This window comes from Heterodontus francisci, chromosome 2, assembly GCF_036365525.1.
Source record: "Heterodontus francisci isolate sHetFra1 chromosome 2, sHetFra1.hap1, whole genome shotgun sequence".
Lineage (NCBI taxonomy): Eukaryota > Metazoa > Chordata > Chondrichthyes > Heterodontiformes > Heterodontidae > Heterodontus > Heterodontus francisci.
The window spans coordinates 166,281,544-166,306,353 of NC_090372.1; the positions used below are offsets into that span (position 1 = coordinate 166,281,544).

Genomic DNA, 24,810 nt, shown 5'->3' on the forward strand with positions numbered 1-24,810 from the left:
ATTGGGCATTAATTGCCCACCTAAGGGCCTCAGCTGGTGGCAGGGCGGGAAGACCGTCCATGGGTCTTCCTGCCACGGACTTAATCAGGGTGGAGGCAGCAAGGTGTCTGGGTCCCCACCTGCCACCATCTCGCTTGATTAAATGCTTTCTCTGCTGCCAAACACGCCATGGGGGAGAAAATAAAATCCCATCCCCCTCATTCTTCATTTTTGGATCACCAAGACCACTTTCCCTCACCAATCTGAGAAAGCCATTGAGGTGCTTGTGACACTGTACCCAGGTTCTGCGCATCACCCCACAGTTCAAGACCTCCTCTGTGACCTCCATCCAGGCCACCTTGGTCAGGCGGGAGGGTCTTCACACGCCATCTGCAGGGAAGAGGGCCTCCCACCCTTCCCTGACAGCCTGGAGAAGAACCTGCAGGGAGGCATCACTGAACTGTGGGGCGGGACGCTGTCTGCTAGCTGACAGCTTCAGTGCAGCCACAGAAATAAAGTGCATGATGTGAAGTTGGTGCTGCATTACAAAAATTAAGGCAGGCAAAAGCATTTTGCATTGATTTCAAGCTTCAGACTCATATGCAGAGACTTACACGACAGGAAGGCATGTAAGTCCTTGAGGCTGCCAGCACAGAATGCTTTATATCTGTGGCGATCTTGGTGCTTGGCCCAGTGGCGGTGGGTTCCACCAATGAAAGGCTGTCCCCGCTGCTGAATCTCACATGTCCCCTGTGCCTGTCGTCGCATGCTTCATTAACATATATAATCGTGTGGGAAACGGGAAACCTGGCGGAAGTGGAAGCTATGCCAACTTCCGGTTCCGTTGTCATGAACTCCATGGGACTCATAAAATTCCAGCCAATGAGTCAAAGAGCTTAGTCATTCAAGATCTTGTCCCTCTGAATTCATGTATGCCCTTTTTTATTTGTTCTTATAATGCGGCAGACGCTGACAAGGTTGCATTTATAACTTCTCTTTAGTTGCCCTGGAGTGGTGGCAGAAGGCCTTCTCCTTAAATTGCTGCAATCATTGATATGATGATGTCCCCACAATGATGTTAGGTAAAAAAAATCCACAATATTGACTCCGTGATAGTGAAGGAACAGTGATATTTGTCCAAGTTAGGATGGCATGTGACTTGGAGGTAGTGATCTTCTGACTACATTGCAGCTCTTGTCCTTCTCAGTGGTAAAGATCGTAGGGAAGGGAGGTGCTGTTGAGGGAAACTTGGTGAGTTGCTACAGTGTATCCTGTAGATAGTACGCACGGTAGCATTAGTGCACCACTGATGGAGGGAGTGGATCTTGAGTGCAATGGCAATGTTAGCTCTGCTCTGGATGGTGTCAAGGTTCTTGAGTGTTGTAACACCTGGACCTATACAAGCGAGCATTGAATATTCCATCACATTCCTGACTTGAGCCTTGTAGATGCTGGAGAGGCTTTGAAGATTCAAGAGGTGAGCGACTCGTCACAGGGTCTCCACCCCCTGCCTTTTTCTTATAGCTTTAGTGTTGATGTGGCTGGTCCAGTTCAGCTTCTACTCAATGGTGACCCCCAAAATATTGATAGGGAACTCAACCATAGTGGTGCCTTTGAAGGTCAAAGGGCCGACATCTGGCATTTCTCTTGTTCAAGGTAGTCATTAACTGCAATTATGTTACCTGCCATTTGTCAATCCAAACCTGGATGTTATCCAGGTCCTACTATAGGCTGACATGAGATGTTACATTATCAGAGGAGTTGTGAATGGATCTAAACACTGTGCAATTGGCAGTAAACATCCCACATCTGACCTTAATACAAAGGAAAGCTCATTGATGAAGCAGTCAAAAGCAGTGGCCAAAGAAATTTAGGTACTCCTGCCATGATGACTGACCTCATACAGTAATGGCCATCTTTTTTACCTTTCACCCCCATTGACTTCAGTTTTTCTCATCTCTTTGGTGCTATACTCAATTGAATGCTGCCTTGATGAAAAAGGCAGGTACTCTCACTTCTCTGGCATTCAGATCTTGAATCTATTGTCTCTATCAAGACTATAATGAGATCTGGAGCAGAGTGGTTTAAGCAGAACCCAAATTGAGTGTCTTTGAGCAGGTTTTGGTGATTAACTAATAAAAGCAGAAAATGCTGGAACTACTCAACAGCTCTGGCAGCATCTGCAGAGAGAGAAATAGAGTTAATGGGCTGAATTTTCATAGCAAAGACAGGACTGGAAGCGGGCGTGCTGGCAAAATGACAATGGCAGGTGGCGTGCAACCTTCCCAACGCAGTCCTTCCTCCCAGTGATTTTGATGAAGTCGTCATATAGTGGGTCTTGGCAACCCACCCAAAACTGGCAGATCATCAATTGAGGATGCAAATGAGCCAACTGAGAGCTTGTTGAAGGGCAGAATGGGATTTTGGATGGGAGACATGGGAAAAACACAGGATCACAAGTATTTCTATAGAGAGCCAGCAAAAATGCAGCGGGGAGCCAGTGATAGAGGTGGGAGAGCAATTCTTAAAGAGGAATAAAAGGGGGAAGGAGCAGGGAGCACTTCATGCATTGGCACACAGTGGTAATTGCGTGAGCAGAGTTTGTGGAGAGTTTAATGTCTATATGAAGGGGCAATTTGGGGAGAGTGGACTTGCAGGAGTTAATGGGGCATAGAGGGGAGTCCAGGCAACCATTAAAGTCCAGATGGTGGCAAGTAAGGCCATCCTTGGACATGGGGCTCAGCTACTAATTGTTCGTGATAATCAGTGATGAGGAGCAGCTGCTCCAACATCAAATGCAGCCTCCAGTGGCACTGATGCTCTGACTCGTACAGGAAGCTTGGCAGTACACCGTCTGGTGAGCGTATCGACTTTGTGCCCTCCCTGCACCTCGTGCATCACCTCAGCCTCCCTCAGGACCAAGGGGCTGCATTGAGGCAATGTTTGCTGACCATGGTGCCCTCATGGATGCCTACCGGCCACATGGGAATGCCCTACCAGAAGGTGTGCAAATTGACAGTGGCTGTTATGACCATGTGAGAAAGAGGTCTAGGGTTCCCTTTCAGCCTTCACCTGGTCTTACTGTAACAGGGTTTAATTTTAAACACCGTGTTTTTTTAGCTCCCCCTTGTTCACCGCTTTCCAATTATTCAGCAAAGAAACCAGCACAAACAGGCTTTCTTAGGTTTAAAGAAGATAAGTTGAAATTTATTAAACTTAAACTCTAATTCGGTTGATGCCAATGGATACACAACGCCCACGCTAGCACGCATATGTGATACACACATGCAAATAGAGACAGAAAAGAGAAGAAGAATAAAGTGGAAAAGTTTGAGGCGATATCTGAGTTTTTGTTACGGTTCTTCGAGCTCACTGTAGAGTCCTTGAATGTAGGTAGATCTTGCTTTTTGTTGGGGCCCACAATTCTTCTTAAACCTTGTTCGCTGTAGGAAACTTTTCTCTCTTGGGATTCATGTGTCTTCAGTGGATTCAAAGGCTTGTGAGAAAGAGATGGGAGAGGCTGTGGTGAGCCAGCCAGGAGAGATCTTCTCAGTCCGGGAGCATTCTGCTTTCTGCCCAAACTGTTCGTTCAAATTCAAAAAAGCTCAGGTTGCCCAGCAGGTTATTCATGTGACTAGCTGGTTTGACATGTCTGATTGTGTATTCGGCCATCTTAGCAGTCAACCTGGAATGTGAGCTCCCTCGCCTTCTACATCTGGTGATCAAAAGTCCATTGTGTGTTGAATGGGTCAGGGAATAGCTGCTTTGTCCTTCTAAACACTGTCTGTGAATATGCAAATGTTTTTCCAGCCACGGCTGATCTGTTTAACAAGCCCTTTCTTCACTCCAGTAACAGTTTAAAATCGATGTTCATAACAAAATTAATGTGCCTCATTCTTGGCAGGTGGGGGCCTAACATCACAGTGGCGCAGAACTTCTTTGCTTCTGGGTCATTTGATATCGCAAGCGGCTGCCCATTATAGCATCAGGCAGGGGTCGGATGCCCTGTATAAGAGGGCATTGGAATACATTGAGTTCCATACTGATGGGGCCACATTAGCAGAGAGGGCTGTGGGATTTGCCTCCACTGTTGGATTCCCTCAATTGCAGGGGTTTATTGACTACACCATGTGTCCATCAAGGCTCCGATAGAGCAGCCAGGGGGGTTTATAAATAAGACTCACTCCCCCAATGCTCCAGCTGGTTTGTGATCACCACACGTGCCTTCTGCAGATGTGTGCACGGTTTCCTGGCAGCTGCCATGATGCCTTCATCCTAAGGCAATTTCAGGTACTACAGCTGTTCATGCCACCAGAGAGACTGCATGGATGGCTGCTAGGGAACAAAGGTTATCCTTTGAAGAAATAGCTACTGACACCTGTGTGCAACCCTAAACGGAGGCACATAGGCACTACAATCGCTGCCATCTCAGCACAAGGGTCACCATAGAGCAGGCTATCAGTCTTCTGAAGATTCGGTTCCGGTGCCTTCCAGTGTCAGGGAGCGCCCTCCAGGATATTCTCTCACGGTGTCCAACATGGTGGTGGTATGCTGTGCTCTTCACAACATTGCCCTTCAGAGAGGTGTGGACCTTCAAGAGGGAAATGCGAAGGAGCAGCCCACATCTTCGGAGGAAGAGGACAAACAGGTAGTGGTGAAACATAGGTGTCCTATGTTACAGGTCTGTGTTCCACAGGTCCACCTAAGGTATCAACCCATTGACCAGGATGGCAGGGAAGCTCAGACTGTACTAATACAGACATGTTTCTCCTGAGCGCATCTCATTCTGGAAGGCATTTGGCTCAGCAACTCGCCTTTCTCACAAGGAGTGAATGTGTCCAAGATGCAGAGGTGTGTTCTTTTTTCCCACAATACCTGAAGATGAGTAGCCACCAGCCACACAATGACTGCAACCACCCAACTTTTCATCGCACACCCACTTCATCATTCTGGTACCTTAATGCCATCAAAACATTGGAATCACAGAAGTCTGGGTTCAATCACCAACCATTTCATTAGATTGAGTCGATATCACTGATTACAACTGTAACATAAGTCACCCGAGTGCACCACAAAATAAAACTACCTACAGGTCACCTTCAGCTTACAGCCGCTCCTACGGGATGCTCCCCCTGTGGCTGAGGCAGAAGTGGAGACAGCCTGCTCGCTTATGTCTGCATGTGGGTGATATACCTGTAGTGGCCATCCTTGGCATCATGGTGCCATTGGGGACACTGCCACAGCTTGCCTGCATTGATGCAGGGGCAGCCTCGGTCATGGGACCTTGCTTTATAGATGGTGCCTCAGCCAGAGGGGCCGAGCAGGCAGCTCATGATGATGGTGCCTGTGAGTGGTGGCTCCCTCAATATCATCACTGACTGCCCCAAAGGGAATCACTAGTTGGTGTGCAACTGGCAGCCTGTCCAACCACCTTTGTTCCACCATTGCCACTGACTGGTCAATGCTACAGAATATGGCAGACATTCTGTGCCTGTCAATGCAATGTTCCTCCATCCAGTCAGCAAGGTTGGCCACTCTTTCAATGGATAAGCTCATGCACTCATATGTCTGAGACACAGTGGAGCACATTTCATGCAATGGACTCCTCCATTCTTTGCCCACAACTCCGAACTACCTCAGGGAATACAAACATTTGGGCACACATCTCCCACTGCTGGTCTAGGAAGACCCACCTTGTTTGTGACTCTCAAGGCTCTGCATCTCTGCCCAGCTGAACACAGCTGCATCTGTCCTCCATGCTCCAAGGGAGACTGGCACAGCTGCCTCTGCCACCCTCATCTCTTCCTGCTCACACAAGAAGGGCTGGCCACCTTATGCCACCCATTCTAAACTCATGTGAGGCCCCAGCAAGGTGAGTGTATCTGCGCTGGTGGAGGGTGTGCTTAACTGCTATGATGTTGGTGCCTCAGATGCATTATCCTCCTATGAAGTTGCCACCAACAGCACATCAGACCGCTGAGGCTCCCCCGCCACAATTGGCACTGCAGGAGACATAAGAATTTGGTTAGGAAATCTCTCCTCTGCCAGCAGCTGCTTCTGTAGCTGGAGCAGGCCAATGGAGCTTATGTATTGGCATGAAGTAAACAGAGGAGGAGAGAGCTCCTTCCTTGCCACCTGGAAATGGTATGATCCTTTCACCCTGTCTTGGATGGACTCCCATCTCGCCATCACCAACTTCCTGATGAGCTGCCACCCTGGCAATTTCAAGGGCCTCCTCCTCTATGGCCTTCAGTATAGCAATATGTGCCAATCCACCACCGGACTGACCTCTTTCTCGCGAGTTGTGTGCTCTTTTCTCCTGCAAGATCAAGAGAGAGAGAGAAAGACCATGATGCTCTCCTTCACCGCATCCAACAGCTCACTCACATGTGATGTCAATGGCTCCAATGTCGCATCTTCCACAAGTTCTTGTGGTGTGAGCGTTGCCCACAGCTCAGGAATGCACTTGTGCACACATATCCTCACTGTTCCTGAGCACCATGCACTGTCGAGCTGCTCTGCTCATAGGCGTATTGGCGATTCCAGAACTGGAGGCCTGTCATCTAGGTGTAGCATTGCTCTCACCTTGCCAGCCCTCAGAAGGTTGTTGAAGCGCTTCCTGCACTGCACCCACATCCTGCTGACCACACTGCAGCTGCTCACCTCCTCAGCCACCTCTAACCATGCCTTCTTTGTCTGGCTGGCTGGTCTTCTTCTGCCACTCTCTGGAAACAGGATTATCTGCCGCACTGCCAGCACCTCTAAAAGCACCTTCCTCGGCTGCTCCACTATTCTCTGCTCTTTGCCAAAGAATCTGGCACACACATTAATGGCTGCTGGGTGCCCTTTAAATCAGGACTGCCACATTTACCCCCGCCTCCTCACCATGTCCGCTGCTCCTAATTGGACAGTGAATGCACTATTAGGCTACTATTTGGCTCCCTCCATGAAAATTGAGCCGTCTGTCAGACACCAACGTGGAGCGGAGTCAGGACCCAGATATGATCCCGGTATTGGGGTCCCGACCAGAACATGAAAATCGGGCCCAACATTTCAGTTCTGCTGGAAGGTCACAGACCTGAAATGTTAACTCTGTTTCTCTCTCCACAGAGGCTGCCTGACCTGCTAAGTATTTCCAACATTTTCTGTTTTATTTCAGATTTCCAGCATCTTCAGTATTTTGCTTTTGTTTTGGTGATTAAGGCTTGCTTAATAGTACTATTGATGTCCATTGTTCGCTCTAAGCTGCGCATGTGTGCAGCCATGCAGCAATCAGAAATGTAGTAACATTGGAACATAGGACATTAGAGCAGAAATAGGCCATTTGCCCCTTCCAGTCTGCTCTGCCATTCAATAAGATCATGACTGATCTGGTTGTGGTCTCAACTCCACTTTCCTGTCTGCCCCCCCCTCACCCTTAACTCCCATAGGAAGTACTGTGCAGGGGATAAACAGGCTGCGCACATCAAAGAAATTCAAGGAAACATTGTTGATGACTCATTCCATCACTTTACTGATGATTCAGAAGATAGGATGGGAATTGGTAAGGTTGGATTTAGGGCACAGAATTCATATGTATAGCCCTGCTTCTAGCAGGGCCACCAGAGCCTACCTGGCTTTCCCGAAGGCAGACTGTGCTGCCAGCTGCTTCCTGTGCAGCCTGGAGGACATGGGCGCACACAGGTGCGTCCTCTGCTTGTGCCCAAACATGTTGAATTGGTGCTATCCTGATGTCACACAATACAACCCCAGATCTGTTGGCAAGATCCCAAATTTGGCAACACAGGGCTTCGCAACACCTGCTTGGTTCAGTAATGAAATAAGAAGCGTGAAGCAGCAAGATGGGACCTGCAGTAGTGTTATTTAAATGCAGGTAAATTAAATAATTGGAACTTTTTCTATTGCAAAATGTCTGAAAGTGTTTTAGGAGGTGTTGTGGTGAATTCCTGCACTTGCCAGAAAGTATTGCCGCATCCTCACAGGGATGGCAGAGGAGTGAACTGAATTGATCATACTCTGGCATCTATGACGTAGGGACCTTGAGAGAAAGCTGAACAGGGTCATTCACTTGTTACTTGCGGAAGGCACTTGCAAACACTTCACTTGGTTGAGGGTAGGAATGTTCATGGAGCTTCCTCCAGTTAGTTGCCTGGTTTTGTCTACCGCCATTCTCAGCTGAATGTGGTAGGGGTTTGATTTGTTAGTTTGGGGGCCACTTAGCTCAATCTACACCATGCTGGTTTGGTGTTCAGCATGCAGGTGATCCTCTGCAGTAGCTTCACCAGATTCATACCTCATTCTAAGACAGTGGTGTCCAATACATTAGCTGCTAGCCACATGTGGCTAATTGGCAATCCAGATCTGGTGCATTGACGGTCCCATGGACATTAAAACAGGTATTTTAAGCTCTTACAGATGTGAGAATCCTTCACAGAATAATAGTAATGCTATAAATAGATGAAGATAAATGTGATTGAAGTTGAATGTCAATATTTATTACATAGCTGAATACATTCACTATTTCAAACACGATTTTGCCATTTATAATAAAACCAAATAAGTCGATGTATCAAGTTTTAAAGTGATAGTCATGCAGAATCTGTCATGTTAAGTGCATATTTCTGTTTATTCAGAGGAGAAGAGTATATATCTCTTATCGTTTACAGTGCTTCAATGAGTGAAAACGACACCACTTTTCTTTCCAGAAAGCATTCTTACTGGCATATATTCACTTCTCATAGGAGTCACCTGATAGGATTAGGAGTTGGAGCCCTGGCAGTTTCTGCTCTCCATTGCGGAGGTACACTGAGGCCAATTGTCGGGCTCTTACTGTCATCCAAATTGAGTTCAATTCTGAAGATTCAGAGTACATTTACTTTCTAAACCACTGTGGAAGTCGCCAGTGTTCTTAGTGCAAAAGACAACAGAACATTGTGAACTGATTCTGAGTGATCCCTGTGGAACAGGCACATAGCCATTTGCCCTCCTGATTCAATATTTTCTCGTAGTCTACATTTTGAAAACTGTTTGATGAGCTGGGAAAATAAATCTCACCTTGGAAAAGGGGGTACTTTGAGCTTTCAAAAGGGAGGTTACTCTATTTTTAATGCAATTAAATTTCTTTTTGAGTACTGAAAATAACTTTCTTTTTATTCATTCTTGGGACATGAATGTTGCTGGCAAGGCCAGCATTTAATGCCCATCCCTAATTGCCCTTGAGAATGTGGTGTTGAGCCACCTTCTTGCACTGCTGGTGTAGGTACACCCATAGTTCTGTTAGGGACTAATTAGTAGCTAACTATCCGAGCCATACAGTGAAAAGCATCAAAAGGCCTGTTGTTGTATGAAAGTGGTTTGTGTTGTAATTCAAAATAAAGAAGTGAATGGTGTGTATATACTCTTAGAAGTCCTACAGTTCCTTTTAAAGGCTTGCTAAAGCCTGCAATTGTGAAATCACTGTGCTCCTATTGGTGAATATCACCAGCTGTAAAAGAATTGAGGTGAATTTCCAACAGTTTTTATTTTCTTTGTCGCAATATGATGGATCGCAAAAAAGACTGGAAAAGAGAAGCCTCTGAGGATAAATAGTTCCTCAGGAGGCTGTTACAGTTAGTTTTGTCACTACTATGATCTGGCATAATTTGATATTCTGAAGACATTTCAAACAGAGAGCAGGAGAGCAGCTATTTTCCCTGTTCCTCATAAAAAGGTCCATTTTGTTGTATTCATGATTAAGCCATTTGAAAATTGCCTGCAGTATTTAATCACTTCACAACTCATCAGTTATGGGTTAAAGATCTTAGGTCATCACACACACTCAGTCATGTGCTAAATTGCAGCAAAGACAAATAACGTGCAGAAGCTGAAGTAGAGACTGGGTTCCAGCCACTCAAATACAATTTATTTTTTGTAATGCTTCCTTCTATTCTGTCCTGTCCTGTGCTAATCTGTCATCCAGGAATCTCAGAGCTCGACAATTGACATTTCACTGTTGTAGATTTTCTGTGCAGATTTACTAAGAGGTTCCAAGACTGATCTTTTTCCCTTCACAGATAAATATAGAGTTAATGAGAGCCTCAGTAACTGGGTCAGCCTCTGCTTTGCCTTTCACATCACTTTTTATAGTGGTTTAGATTTTAGAACCTGCTTGACTTAAATACAAAATTTACTGAGAAATACAAAAGAATGAACTGCAATTTCAAATATCTACACACTTAACTCAATCCTACAAAACAGTAAAAAAAATTCCGATTTCCTGTAACAATGAATAGTGCTTGACAAAAGCTGGGCTTGGGAAATCTGAAGTACTGGAGCGCAGAGCACGCTTTTCTTCTGTTAGATATAAATTGTCAGCCTGTTCCTTTGTACTATAAATAGTACCATACAGCTTATGTGAGAAATCCTCTGCAATTCATATTTATTGTTGCAGGTGGGAATATAAATTGGACAATTAAATTGCATGTCCATTTGATAACAGTGATCCACAGTGCACTGTAAATTTATAGATTGAAACATTTACCTTTGTTTCTGTATTTCAGCTATTTTCCCAAATTTGTTCTGAAAGCAAACAGATATACCATTGAACTGTAGATCATGAATTTGCCTTCAGTAAACAGATGTAAACATGTGGCTTTGACTTTATTTTTGCTTCAAACTAATACTAAGACTATTTTCCTCTGCTCTAGTTTCCAGATTTTCTCTAACCTAGATTATCTCAGTACCAGTTCTCCCACCTGCTGGGAATTTAGGTTCATAAACCTCAGGCTCCTATGCTTTGTAAATGTAATTCAGCACACCAAAATCAGAAATGAAGCACTTTGGTGTTCCAGGTTTCAGCAATTAATTTGCAAAGTTACAAAAATACATTGGAATAATTGTGCAAATCAATAATATCATAAATAACTATTTCTTAGATCAGATCTCTCCTAGTGTATCTCCATACCAACTCTTCATCCTGTTAGGGATTAATCTCTGCTTTTCCTGTTTGACTTCTATATTAAGCACATTTTTTTGTTATCAAGTTTGTGGAGGTACCGTTGCTAGTATCAGCTATTGTATAATTGCTACCAAATACCCATTAGTACTGGACATTTCTTCTTCTGGTGTGGTTCTTATAGCATTAGTGAATAGCCGGAGCCTGCCTGGTCAGCCAGGGGAATGTTTGAATCTGTGAGCAGTACAACTACAGAGATGCAGGAAAACACCACTTATCATGCAGTGCAACACATTAAACACAGAGATCTGAAGCCTTGCTGCTCAAGGTTACAGAAATTCAGTCAGAATGAAATTATAGTGGCTGCTTGGGTAAATCACTGAAGTATAACTGGAATATTGAATAAATAATGTCAATATTTAAAGAATAGCAGTAGCAAACTAAGGCAAAAGAGTTTCCTCCTTGGGAGCAATTGTTGATCCAGGCACAAATTGCACCCAAACTTGTGCCCATTTTGAAAACTGTTTTTTTTATTATCGTTGAGTTTCAGCTCAAACTTATTTGCATAGCATCAAATGCAAAATCTGCCATGAACCAGCACAATAAATGTTTTAATATGTAATTTTTTTAATGAAAACATTTGCTTTAGAAAATATTCCATGATAAATTTAAAAGTGCTAGTGTGGCACAGTTGGATTAATACAGCTGAAAATGAGTTAATCATAAAAAATAAGCATTTTTAATCATAGTGTCAATCCACCACCTGTGAGTGACCTGATTACAAATTACTGAAAATAACATCTCAAAAATATGCAGAATCATTTGCTGGTTATACTGCGTTACAGTGGTCAGTTTTTTTGTAAATTAAAAAAAACATTCAAAACGTTTAAACCAAAAGAACCAGCTTAGTTTTAGAGCCTCCTCAAAGTCTCACAAACGAGAACAATTCGCGGAAACTCCCGATGGCGATTAATTCATCCTGGGGACGTGGCCAGTTTAATGGTTTCTAGGCATGATATTTCTTAAACGACACAAAAGATCACAGAAACTCAATTTGCATTGAACATAATTTGCACTCGAAGTTAACCATCCTATACAGGTTATACCGATTTTGGGAAAATTGTGCCAAGAAAACTAGCGTAAATGAACAGAAACCCTACCCCCTCATTCTTATAGCTTAGAATCACCATTTCAGATTACAAAGGAATTCTCTTTTTTACTTGCAAGGGAATACAATGAGAGAAAGGGGTACTGCAATGGAGGATGCGATTAGGTATCCCAATTGTTTTGGAGGCTAAGGATTTGGCTTAAATCACACAAGTTCAAGACAATAGGCTGCCATCAATTTATGAAGGTCATAAGGTTCTGTGCAGTTATGTGATTTAGAGCAATTTTTATGCTATATCATTGTACTAGTAGTGACTTGTTTTGAGACCAAAGCTGAACAATTACTGTGACATTAGCAGATGAAAGCTTTCCTCGTTTGAATGACAATTCTTTATCTGTTACTTTCATAAAGGCATTTAATAAACCTGTTTAAGATAAATGAATTAGTATTTGCATTAAAATAACAGTCAGACATGCCAGACCTACATATCAGCAACAATAATTTTTAGGTTCAAAAATGTATAATAGTGCAGCAAAAAGAGTCAAGAGAAAGGCATATTATTTTGTTCAACACAGGTTTTTCAGACCAGCTTTGTAGGATGTTTTTGCATAAAATCCACTCCAAAATGTTGGAAAATGCACCAACTAAAATGATAAAAGTCACCATTTTCTAGGGAGGTGGCATTTACCCAGGTCTAACCCATCCCACCCCCAGAAAAAATCATATACTTCTTTTCCTCAACACCGCTGAGGCAATTCTTTATCCATGAATTATGATGTTATCTTTCAATTTTCAGCATATTCACCTTACATTCTTTGCAGTTTTGAATCTTTTTTTGTGCTCATACACAAGACATGCAGCTGACATATTAAATCATGCCAATGCCATTTCCAGTTTGTAAATAAATTCATCTGTGATACAAAAATATGAGTCTAGCAGTGAGAATCTAGCTGAAGCTTTGTCTGATGTTTTGAGAACCAAAAGGAAAATTAAATGGTAACTAGGGCCTCCTGGCATATTGGGTGCTAATTCACCTTATCAATATGCTTCAATTAAGATAATTATGAACCAGTCCTAAAAATCATTTACATTTTCTAAGACTATGTAATTCTGTTGTTTGAGAAATGTTCACCAATGGCCGCCATCTACCAAAATACTAGATCCATAAGTCTCACTTCAATGCCAAATAAAATAATGGACCCATTACTTGGATCTGTTTTGTTACATTTTTGCAAATATTGTAGCTCATTAATGTTTCAATCAATTGGGGCTGCAGGTTCTTTCCAGATGAGCTAGAATAGATAAACTTGTCTTAATTATTCATTTCTATTTTCTGATGTGATCATGCGAATATGAAAATATATGTTGAATATGTATACAGAATGTATTCAAGCAATCAGCTATTTTATTTCCACCACATGATATATGCAATTTGTAGTTTAAATAGACAATCATTGAAAGCATATCATGCATGTTAAGGGCATATCTTAAATTGGAGACAAAGGGGGAATTTTTAATCCGTAGGAGTAAGTGGGTTTTTCAGTGCACTGCTGGTGAAAAGGGCTGAAATTGATGGCGCATTGGGAAACCAGCAGCAACCAGCTGACTTCCCTCTTTAACCTGAGCGTGATATGCTGCACTTGGGAAAACTCTGTGGGAGAGCCTTGTTGCCTATTATAATGTGCAAAGACCTCATTATTAGCTGTTTTAACTGAGATTTTTGAACTTAACTGTATGTGCACAGGTTTCCCAGGCTTCTTGGTACTTGCCAGGGAATCAAGGCAAGGTGACAGTGGGATTTGAGGGGGCTGAAGAAGTGACAAGAAAAAAAACCTTTAAATAGTGAAACCTTACACCTGCTTCCTTGCCTTGGTAAAAAGGCTTTTGATTACAGGATTTATTCAGAGAGCGTGCTTACACTACTTTGGAGGTCATTTCTACCACTTTGGAGTTCAGTGCATTTGATTTACATCTCCCAGCTGTCAGCCTTCAGTTCAGCACGGGAGCTGCTTATGCAGCTTTACCTTGGACCTCAGGTGAGGAACAATATCAGCAACAGCAGCAGCGGCATTCTCCTCTCCACAGGAAAGAGAGGATGGACACAGAGCTCACAGGAGGTAATACCCCAATGCAGGGTTTACTGGCAGAAAATCGGCTTCCTGGACATGACCAAGCAGGAGTGCCTCAGGAGGCTCAGAGTATCGCATCAGGTGGTCACTGACATTTGCAGCCTCCTGGAAGAAATCATCCTGCCAAGTGGACCAGTTGGGCATGCATTGCCAGTGGTTGTCAGTTACTATAATCCTTAATTTCTTCACCTCCAGCTCCTTCCATGGATAGGCAGGAGATATTTGCAAAATCTCACAATCTGTTGCCCACCAATGCATCTCACAGGTGACCAATGCCATGTTTGCCAGGTCTGGGGAATTGCGTACACTTTGCAACTGATGAAGCCATCAGAATGAGCAGGCATTCAGCTTTCCAACTGTGATTGGCTTCCCGTAGGTCCAGAGAGTCATCAACTGCACACATGGGGCAATCAAGATGCTTCCAGATATCGCTACAGTCTTGGCCAACTACAAGGGATTCCACTCCATCAATGTGAAGCTTGTCTGCAATCACAAAAAGATCACCATGCTTTCCTGCTCAGTTGAGCAGAGCTTGGAGAATCCTGTGCCTTCTGATGGGGACCCTCCACTGCAGTCCCTGTCTCCATCACCTGCTCTTGCTCACTTGTGAAAAGTGAGACCAACCTGGTTCAATGAGGAGTGTCGGAGGGCATGCCAGAAGCAGCACCAGGCATACCTTAAAATGTGGTGTCAACCTGGTGAAGCTACAACAGAGGACTACTTGCGTGCCAAGCTGCGTAAGCAGCATGCGATAGACAGAGCTAACCAATGGATCAGATCTAAGCTCTGCAATCCTGTCACATCCAGTCGTGAATGGTGGTGGACAATTAAACAGCTAACTGGAGGAGGTGGCTCCACAAATATCCCCATCCTCAATGATGGGGGAGCCCAGCACAACAGTGCAAAACATAAGGCTGATGCATTTGCAACAATCTTCAGCCAGAAGTACTGAGTGGATGATTCATCTCTGCCTCCTCCTGAAGTCCCCAGGGCGGCACAGTGGCGCAGTGGTCATGTGACCAGCTGGTCTAACCAGTGCTGGCCCTTGTGGATTGTATCCTCCTTAGCAGGCCCTGGAATGCACATCCTCACCTTCGATGTCTGTTAGTATGCAAATGCTTTTTTTCCAGCCACGGCTGATCTGTTTAACAAGTTATATCCTCGCTCCAACAACAGTTAAAAATCAATGTTCATGACAAAATTGATGTGCCTCATTCTTCGCAGGTAGGGGCCTAACAATGACACCTCCCCACCCAGTGGAATGAAATGTGATTTGAGAAAAGCACATTTCATTGAAAGGGTCAAGAGAAAACTATACAGAAAAGAAATGCATTTCTCTCATTCATTCACAAATCCTAAAACTTATTAAAATTGCCCCTTTTTTGGCATCCCAATAAACATGTGGTTCTTTTTTGGGGACGTTTCACTTCCGTTTGCCCATTTCCATGGCTGTCTAGGGTCTTTGTTCCTGCTGAGGTCTGAAAAGTGGGGTGGGGGTGGGGGTGGGGTTTGATTTAATTAGCCCTAAGCTGGAATTTTTTTTCTCTCTCAGGAGAGTCAGGGCGGCACAGTGGCGCAGTGGTTAGCACCGCAGCCTCACAGCTCCAGCGACCCGGGTTCAATTCTGGGTACTGCCTGTGTGGAGTTTGCAAGTTCTCCCTGTGTCTGCGTGGGTTTCCTCCGGGTGCTCCGGTTTCCTCCCACATGCCAAAAGACTTGCAGGTTGATAGGTAATTGGCCATTATAAATTGCCCCTAGTATGGGTAGGTGGTAGGGGAATATAGGGACAGGTGGGGATGTGGTAAGAATATGGAATTAGTGTAGGATTAGTATAAATGGGTGGTTGATGGTCGGCACAGACTCGGTGGGCCAAAGGGCCTGTTTCAGTGCTGTATCTCTAAACTAAACATCACTGATGCCAGTCTTCAGCCAATTCAATTCACTCTGCCTGATATCAAGAAACAACTGAAGGCACTAGATACTGCAAAGGCTATGGACCCTGATAAAATTCCAGCAATAGTACTGAAGACATGTGCTCTAGAATTTGCTGTATCCCTAGCCAAGCTGTTCCAGTGCAGCTACAACACTGGCATCTACCCACCAATGTGGAAAATTGCCCAGGTATGTCCCCTGTTCACAAAAAGCAGGACAAATCCAACCTGGCCAATTACTGCCCCATCAGTCCACTCTTGATCATCAGTAAAGTAATGGAAGGTGTTGTCAACAGTGCCATCAAACAGCACTTGCTTAGCAATATCTGCTTAGTAACTCTCAGTTTGGGTTCCGCCAGGACCACTCAGCTCCTGACCTCATTACAACCTTAGTTCAAACATGGACAAAAGAGCTGAACTCAAGAGGTGAAGTGAGAGTGACTGCCCTTGACATCAAGGCAGCATTTGACTGAGTATGGCATCAAGGAGCCCTAGCAAAACTGGAGTCAATGGGAATCAGGGGGAAGTTGCTCCACCGTTTGGAGCACAAAGGAAGATGGATGTGGTTGTTGGAGGTTAATCATCTCAGTTCCAGGACATCACTGCAGGAGTTCCTCAGGGTGGCATCTGAGGCACAACCATCTTTAACTGCTTCATCAAGACCTTCCTTCAATCATAAGGTCAGAAGTGGGTATGTTCGCTGATGATTGCAACATTCACAACTACTCAGATACTGAAGCAGTCCGTGTAGAAATGCAGCAAGACCAGGACAATATCTAGACTTGGGCTGATAAGTGGCAAGTAACATTCGCGCCACACAAGTGCCAGGCGATAACCATCTCCAACAAGAGACAATCCAAGCATCTCCGCTTGACATTCGATGGCAATATGATCGCTGGATCCCCCACTATCAACATCCTGGGGTTACCATTGACCAGAAACTAAACAGGAGCAGCCATATAAATACCATGACTACAAGAGCAGACCAGAGGCTAGGGATCCTGCAGTGAGTAACTCACCTCCTGACTACCCAAAGCCTGTCCACCATTTACAAGGCACAAGTCAGGAGTGTGATGGAATACTCTCCACTTGGCTGGATGGGTGCAGTCTAACAACACTGAAGCTTGATACCATCCAGGACAAAGCAGCCCACTTGATTGGCATCCCATCCACAAACATTCACTCCCTCCACCACCGACAGTGGCAGCAGTGTGTACCATCTACAAGATGCACTGCAGCAATACATCAAGGCTCCTTCGACAGCACCTTCCAAACCCACGAGCTCTACCACCTAGAAGGACAAGGGCAGCAGCTGCATGGGAATACCATCACCTGCAAGTTCCCCTCCAAGCCACACACCATCCTGACGGAGCGATATCACCATTCCTTCACTGTCACTGGGTCAAAATCCTGGAACTCCCTTCCTAACAGCACTGTGGGTGTACCTAACCCACATGGACTGCAGGGTTCAAGAAGGCAGCTCAACCCCACTTTCTCAAGGGCAATTAGGGATGGGCAATAAATGCTGGCCTAGCCAACGACAACCACATCTCTTGAATGAATAGAAAAAGACTTTACTATTTGGCTGGGAAAATCTTTGGCGCTGCTCTCATCTTCCAGTGTTACTTCACCAGAAGTGCAGTGGAAAGCCATTTACATGTTTAAAATGGATTTCCGCTGTACTGCAAGGAATTTCCTGGATATAAATTTTCACCATCAAGCCGTGTAACTCAGACAGATTTTCTTCAGGTTAGTGTCCATTTAGCACCAATTCCTGGTCCATAACAAACTTGTGCCTGTTTAGTGCTCCTGTAGCGCTGCCGAAAGCAAAAAATTAAGGCCTTGGTTGTTGATGCCTCAGCTGTTGCTGCTGCTACTGTGAAAATCTGCTGATGTCATATTGACCTGCAATCTCCTTTTTTTGGTACTTTTATGGGTCACAACTCAGGTGCATCTTGCATCAGATAAATTGAATTCTATGAGGCAAGAGCATTAACCTTTTAATCGCTAACATTCAGAAAGCCATTGTGGTTTGGAACTTCATTATTTGGAGGCAAATTGAGACAGAATCTTTACTTAAAAGCCTGTCGATGGGTAAAGGAGAACCAGTAACCTTTCCACCTTTACAAGTCAGTGATCAGAAACTCCTCAATCTCTGCACCATAACATTGCTGTACCCGGAGAAGAAGAAGGAGGAAGATGAAAGGGAAGCCATTACTGATGCAAGGGTAGAGAGGCAGCAACAGTTGCAGAGGTGCCATATCTGTAGTTATCCTTGAAACAGCATGTACAGGTCCTGGCGGACATTCGTGCACCTGTCAGAGGAACAGTGCATCTGTGGACTGAGGGTTACCAGGGAGATTATAACGAAGGAAGAATGTGCAGCCTCAGCACAGCAATGAACAAAGAAGAACAAAGAAAATTACAGCACAGGAACAGGCCCTTCGGCCCTCCAAGCCTGCGCCGATCCAGATCCTCTATCTAAACATGTCGCCTATTTTCTAAGGGTCTGTATCTCTTTGCTTCCTGCCCATTCATGTATCTGCCTAGATACATCTTAAAAGACGCTATCGTGCTCGCGTCTACCACCTCCGCTGGCAACGCGTTCCAGACACCCACCACCCTCTGCGTAAAGAACTTTCCACGCATATCCCCCCTAAACTTTTCCCCTCTCACTTTGAACTCGTGACCCCTAAAAACTGAATCCCCCACTCTGGGGGAAAAAGCTTCTTGCTATCCACCCTGTCTATACCTCTCATGATTTTGTACACCTCAATCAGGTCCCCCCTCAACCTCCGTCTTTCTAATGAAAATAATCCTAATCTGCTCAACCTCTCTTCATAGCTAGTGCCCTCCATACCAGGCAACATCCTGGTGAACCTCCTCTGCACCCTCTCCAAAGCATCTACATCCTTTTGGTAATGTGGCGACCAGAACTGCACGCAGTATTCCAAATGTGGCCGAACCAAAGTCTTATACAACTGTAACATGACCTGCCAACCCTTGTACTCAATACCCCGTCCTATGAAGGAAAGCATGCCGTATGCCTTCTTGACCACTCTATTGACCTGCGTTGCCACCTTCAGGGAACAATGGACCTGAACACCCAAGTCTCTCTGTACATCAATTTTCCCCAGGACTTTTCCATTTACTGTATAATTCACTCTTGAATTGGATCTTCCAAAATGCATCACCTCGCATTTGCCCTGATTAAACTCCATCTGCCATTTTTCTGCCCAACTCTCCAATCTATTTATATTCTGCTGTATTCTCTGACAGTCCCCTTCACTATCTGCTACTCCACCAATCTTAGTGTCGTCTGCAAACTTGCTAATCAGACCACCTATACTTTCCTCCAAATCATTTATGTATATCACAAACAACAGTGGTCCCAGCACGGATCCCTGTGGAACACCACTGGTCACACGTCTCCATTTTGAGAAACTCCCTTCTACTGCTACTCTCTGTCTCCTGTTGCCCAGCCAGTTCTTTATCCATCTCGCTAGTACACCTTGGACCCCAAGCGCAATATTCCAGCTGAGGCTGAACTAGTGTCTTATACAATTTCAACATAACTTCCTTGCTCTTGTATGCTATGCCCCTATTAATAAAGTCCAGGATACTGTATGCTTTATTAACCATTCTCTCAACCTGTTCTGCCACCTTCAATGACTTTTGCACATATCAACCTAGGTCCCTCTGCTCCTGCACCCCCTTTAGAATTGTACCCTTGATCTTATATTGTCTCTCCATGTTCTTCCTACTAAAACGAATTACTTCACATTTCTCTGCATTGAACTTCATCTGCCACCTGTCTGCCCATTCCACCAACATGTCTATGTCCTTTTGAAGTTCTATACTATCCTCCTTACAGTTCACAATGCTTCCAAGTTTCGTATCATTGTCACTGTGAAAGACACTGTGAACTTCTTTGCTGCAGGGTCTTTTCAGGAGGTGACATGGGACATGACGACCATCTCCTAGTCAGTGGTGCACTGATGTATTGCCCAGGTCACCAATGCACTGTTTGAAATAACACCCAGGTTTTTCACCCTCAGCATTGATGCCTGAGAATAATAAGCCAGAACTTTATGTTTTTTCTAAATGACAGGATTCCCAAGTGTGAGGGTACAGTTTAACACACCAGTATCACATTGAGAGCCCTCATGATTGGGTGTACTGGGCACGGACAAGAATGGGTTTCCTTCTAAAAATGTTCTATTGTATGTAGTCACCACAATGCTTTCACGTTGAAGTAATCCACCCCTTCCTCTGCCCACCTGCCCTCTCCCACTTTATTCCAATGCAGGGAATAAGGATTGCCTGCAGGGAAACCAGGAGTTTCCACTCATGCCATGGCTAATGACCCACCCTTGTAATCTCACCTTCACTGCTAGAGAAAGTATAATGAGGAACATGCATCAGCCAGGTTATGCATAGAGAATACTATTAGGATCCTTAAACAGAAATTTCCATGCCTTGACTGATTTGGAGGAGTTTTACAATATTTGTCCTATTAAGGTGTCCAGGATAATTCAAACATGCTGTGTCCTCCCTAATATACGGATTAGCAAAGGCCCCAGTTCAGAAGAACTGTCAATGGAAGAAGGCTGTGAAGATTTAAAGCAGAGCAATGTGAGAGCCCCACGCAATCAGGCCTACCAACCAGGCAGAGTCATCACAAAGACTTTCTCCTGAATATTTCCACCCAGTTATTAACATTTTAATTTCCCACCTGCAATTAAAAACTGCAGAAAATCAAATAATAGAACAGAATAAATTCACTAATATCTGGGAACGTGCCAAAATTGAGAGTGCTGTCTCACAGACTAGACAAGCAACAGTATGACATAGGTATGACTCTGTGAGTATGACTTTCACCCACTGTCCCAGACTCCTACATCACTATCCCTGAGTACTGTCTGCGGGCAGCACAGACCCACCAGAGGTGGCAGCACAGTGGTATACAGTTGGGAAGGAGTGGCCCTGGGAGTCCTCAAAATTGACTCCGAACCCCATGAAGTCTCATGGTATCAGGTCAAACATTGGCAAGGAAATCGCCTGCTGATTACCACTTACCCTCTCTCAAGCTAATGAGTCAGTAATCCTCCATGTTGAAAACCATTTGGAAGAAGCAATGAGAGTAGAAAGGACCCAGAATGTATTCTGGGTGAGGAACTTCAACGCCCATCACCAAGAGTGGCTCGGTGACACCACTACTGAATGAACTTAAGGACATATCTGCCAGACTGGACCTGGAGCAGGTAGTGAGGGGACAAACAAGATAGAAAAACCTGCTTGATCTCGCCCTCACCAATCTACCTGTCATAGATGCATTTGTCCTTGACAGTATTGGTAGGAGCGACCACCGCATAGTTCTTGTGGAAGCAAAGTCCCATCTTCACACTGCGGATACACTCCACCATGTTCTGTGGTACTACCACCATGCTAAATGGCATAGACGCAGAACAGATCTAGCCACTCAAAACTGGGCATCCATGAGGCGCTGTGGGTCATCACCAGCAGCAGAATTGTATTCAACCACAATCTGTAACCTCATGGCCTGGCATATCTCTCACTCTACCCTTACCGTCAAGCCAGGGAACCATCCCTGGTTCAATGAGGCAATGAGGATTGTAGGACAGCATGCCAGGGCAGCATTATGTGTACCTGAAAATGAAGTACCAACCTGGTAAAGCTGCAACATAAACTACATGCATGCGAAACGGCAGAAGCAGCAAGCTATAGACAGAGCCAATGGATCAGATCAAAACTCTTCAGTCCTGCCACATCCAGTAGCAAATGGTGTTGGGAAATTAAACAACTAACAGGAGGAGGAGGCTCCATGAATATCCCATCTTCAATGATAGCGGAGCCCAGCATGTGAGTGCAATGGACAAGGCCAAGGTGTTCGCAATCATCTTCACCAAGTGCCAAGTGGATGATGCATCACGGGTTTCCCCTTGAGGTGCACACAATCACAGAAGCCAATCTTCAGCCAATTTGATTTATTCTGCATGATGTCAAGAAATGGCTGAGTGTACTGGATACAGGAAAGGCAATGGGCTCCACAATGTCCCAGCTATAGTACTAAAGACATACTTTGGTACTAGCCATGCCTCTAGTCAAGCTGTTCCAGTGCATCTACAACATTGGCATCTAACCAATAATGTGGAAAATTGCACAGATATGTCCTGTCCACAAAAAGCAGGACAAAACCATCCCAGTCAATTACCACCCCATCAATCTACTCTCAATCATCAGCAAAGTGATAGAAGATGTCATCGACAGTGCTATCAAGCGGCACTTACTCAGCAATAACCTGCTCACTGATGCTCAGTTTGGGTTCCACCTGGTGCAATCCAGTCAGTCCCACTTCCCCACTCGATCCCCACAACACTGCAAGGTTATTTCCTTCAAGTGGCTATCCAATTTCCTTTTGAAATCATTGAATGCCTCCGCTTCCACCACCCTTTTAGGCAGCAAGTTCCTGGACATTACCACCCACTGCGTAAAAAAGTTCTTCCTCATGTTCCCCTTGCATCTCTTGCCCAAAACCTTCAATCTGTGTCCCCTAGTCCTTGTACCATTAGTTAATGGAAAGTTTTTCCTTGTTTAACTTATTTATGTCTGTCATAATCTTGTACACTGCTATTAAATCTCCCCTCAATCTCCTGTGCTCTAAGGAGAACAACCCCAGCTTTTCCAACTTAACCTTGTAACTAAAATCCCCCATCTCTGGAGTCATTTTGGTAAACCTCCTCTGCACCCTCTCAAGGACCCTCACATCCTTCCTAAAGTGTGGTGACCAGAACTAGATGCAATACTCCAACTGCAGTCTAACCAGACCTTTTTAAAGGTCCAGCATAACTTCCCTGATTTTGTACTCAATGCCTCTATTTAAGTCCAAGATCCCATATGCTTTATATGTTCTCTCTCAATATGTCCTGGCACCTTCAAAAATTGATGCACATGCACCCCCTGGTCCCTCTGTTCCTGCACACTCTTTAGAACTGTGCCATTAAGTCTATATTGCCTCTCCCTATCCTTTCTGCCAAAATGCATCATCTCACACTTGTCTGTATAAAATTCCAACTGACTTTTGTCTGCCCATTCTGCGAGCCTATCTATGTCCTGTTGTAGGTGGTTCATATCATCCTCACAGTTTTCCACTCCTCCAATTTTGGTGTCATCGGCAAATTTTTAAATTCTACTCTGTATTCCAATATCCAAGTCATTTTTATATGTAGCAAAAAAAGTAGTGGTCCCAGCACTGACCCTTGGGAACACCACTGTCTACCATTCTCTTGTCTGAAAAACAACTGTTTAATACAACTCGCTGTTTTCTGGCTTTAAGTCAATTTTTATCCAATTGGACACTGACGCTCCTATTCCATGAACCTCAATTTTGTTAACCAGCCTTTTATGTGGAACTTTAACAAACGCTGTCTTAAAATCCATATAAACAACATCCACCGCATTCCCTTCATCAACCTTCTCTGTTACTTCTTCAAAAATATCAATTAGATTTGTCAAGCATGATCTCCCTTTTAAAAATCCATGCTGGCTATCCTTAATTAACTCAAAACTCTCCAAGTATCTGTTGATTTTTTTTTTCTGATTATTGTTTCTAAAACCTCAACCACTCCTGATGTTAAATTAAAAGGCCTGTAGTTGCTAGGACTATCCTTTCTTGAATGCCACTCTCCAATCCTCTGGCATCCCCCATATCGAGGGAAGATTGGAAGATTATGGCAAGCTCTTCCATTATCTCCACCCCCACTTCCTTTCACAACCTGGGATGCAAGCCATCCTGACCAGGTGACTTATCTACCCTAAGCATAGGCAGCCTTTCCACTACCTCCTCCCTCTCAATTTTTATCCTATCCATTGCCTCTACTCGCGCCGCTTCTACCAATATGTTGTCAGATTCCTCTTCCTGAGGGAAAGCTGATACAAAGTTGTTCATAATAGGTCCCACTCCACCGCTTACTATTTACTTCAGTAGAAGATTTTTGGGTTCCCTTTTATATTTAACTAAATATTGAGCTGTAAGGGTTCAGTACGGATTGTAGGTTAACATATCCCAGGCTCATTTCAGGAGCAGCATGTGTGCTTCTCATTCATATTCACTGCTCACCTGCTTACAAATTGGCCTGGAGTTGAAATCAAAGTCCTAGTGTTTATTGTGCGCAGTTTTGAAAAAAGAGAGTGACCACTGTTCTTCATATTGTAATTATATGCCGAGTTAAATTGGATGGTTATCAGTGTGCTGCAGTGCAGCACCTTGCATGATATGAGGACTTTTGAATTTGTTTATTGCACTATTAACATGATGTTTTTCAATTACTTTTTCTGCAGACAGATAAAGATCTCATTGAAGTATGGAACAAAACTGGGAACCAGGGTGATCGCTGGAACAAGGGAGAGATACATTTGAGAAAGATACGTAACTTTGAAATCGTATTTGAAGGAGTCCGGACCAAGAATTTTGGAGGTGGAGCAGCTATTGATAACATTCAATTCAAAAACTGTGCCCCAGGTCTGTAACAGAGCTTTCCACAAACTCTTAAGTTTTAGCCCCAATTATAAGCTAAAGGTATGAGTAAGAGCCTGCTCATCTCACTGAAAAATGTTGCTTCAAACAGAAAACCCTACAATCTTTCGAATACTAGTTAACTATTGCATTTTGTGGATTGTATATGAGAAACACAATATCAACAGAAAGAC

General features: G+C 44.2%; 1 protein-coding gene across 1 annotated transcript in view; it reads left to right on the forward strand.

Moving 5' to 3' along the window:
- malrd1 (MAM and LDL receptor class A domain containing 1) overlaps positions 1 to 24,810 on the forward strand; it is a 449,626-nt gene that overhangs the window by 297,576 nt on the left and 127,240 nt on the right. The window contains 1 exon segment of the mRNA XM_068053300.1: positions 24,442 to 24,622. Coding sequence (XP_067909401.1) covers positions 24,442 to 24,622 — 181 coding nt within the window.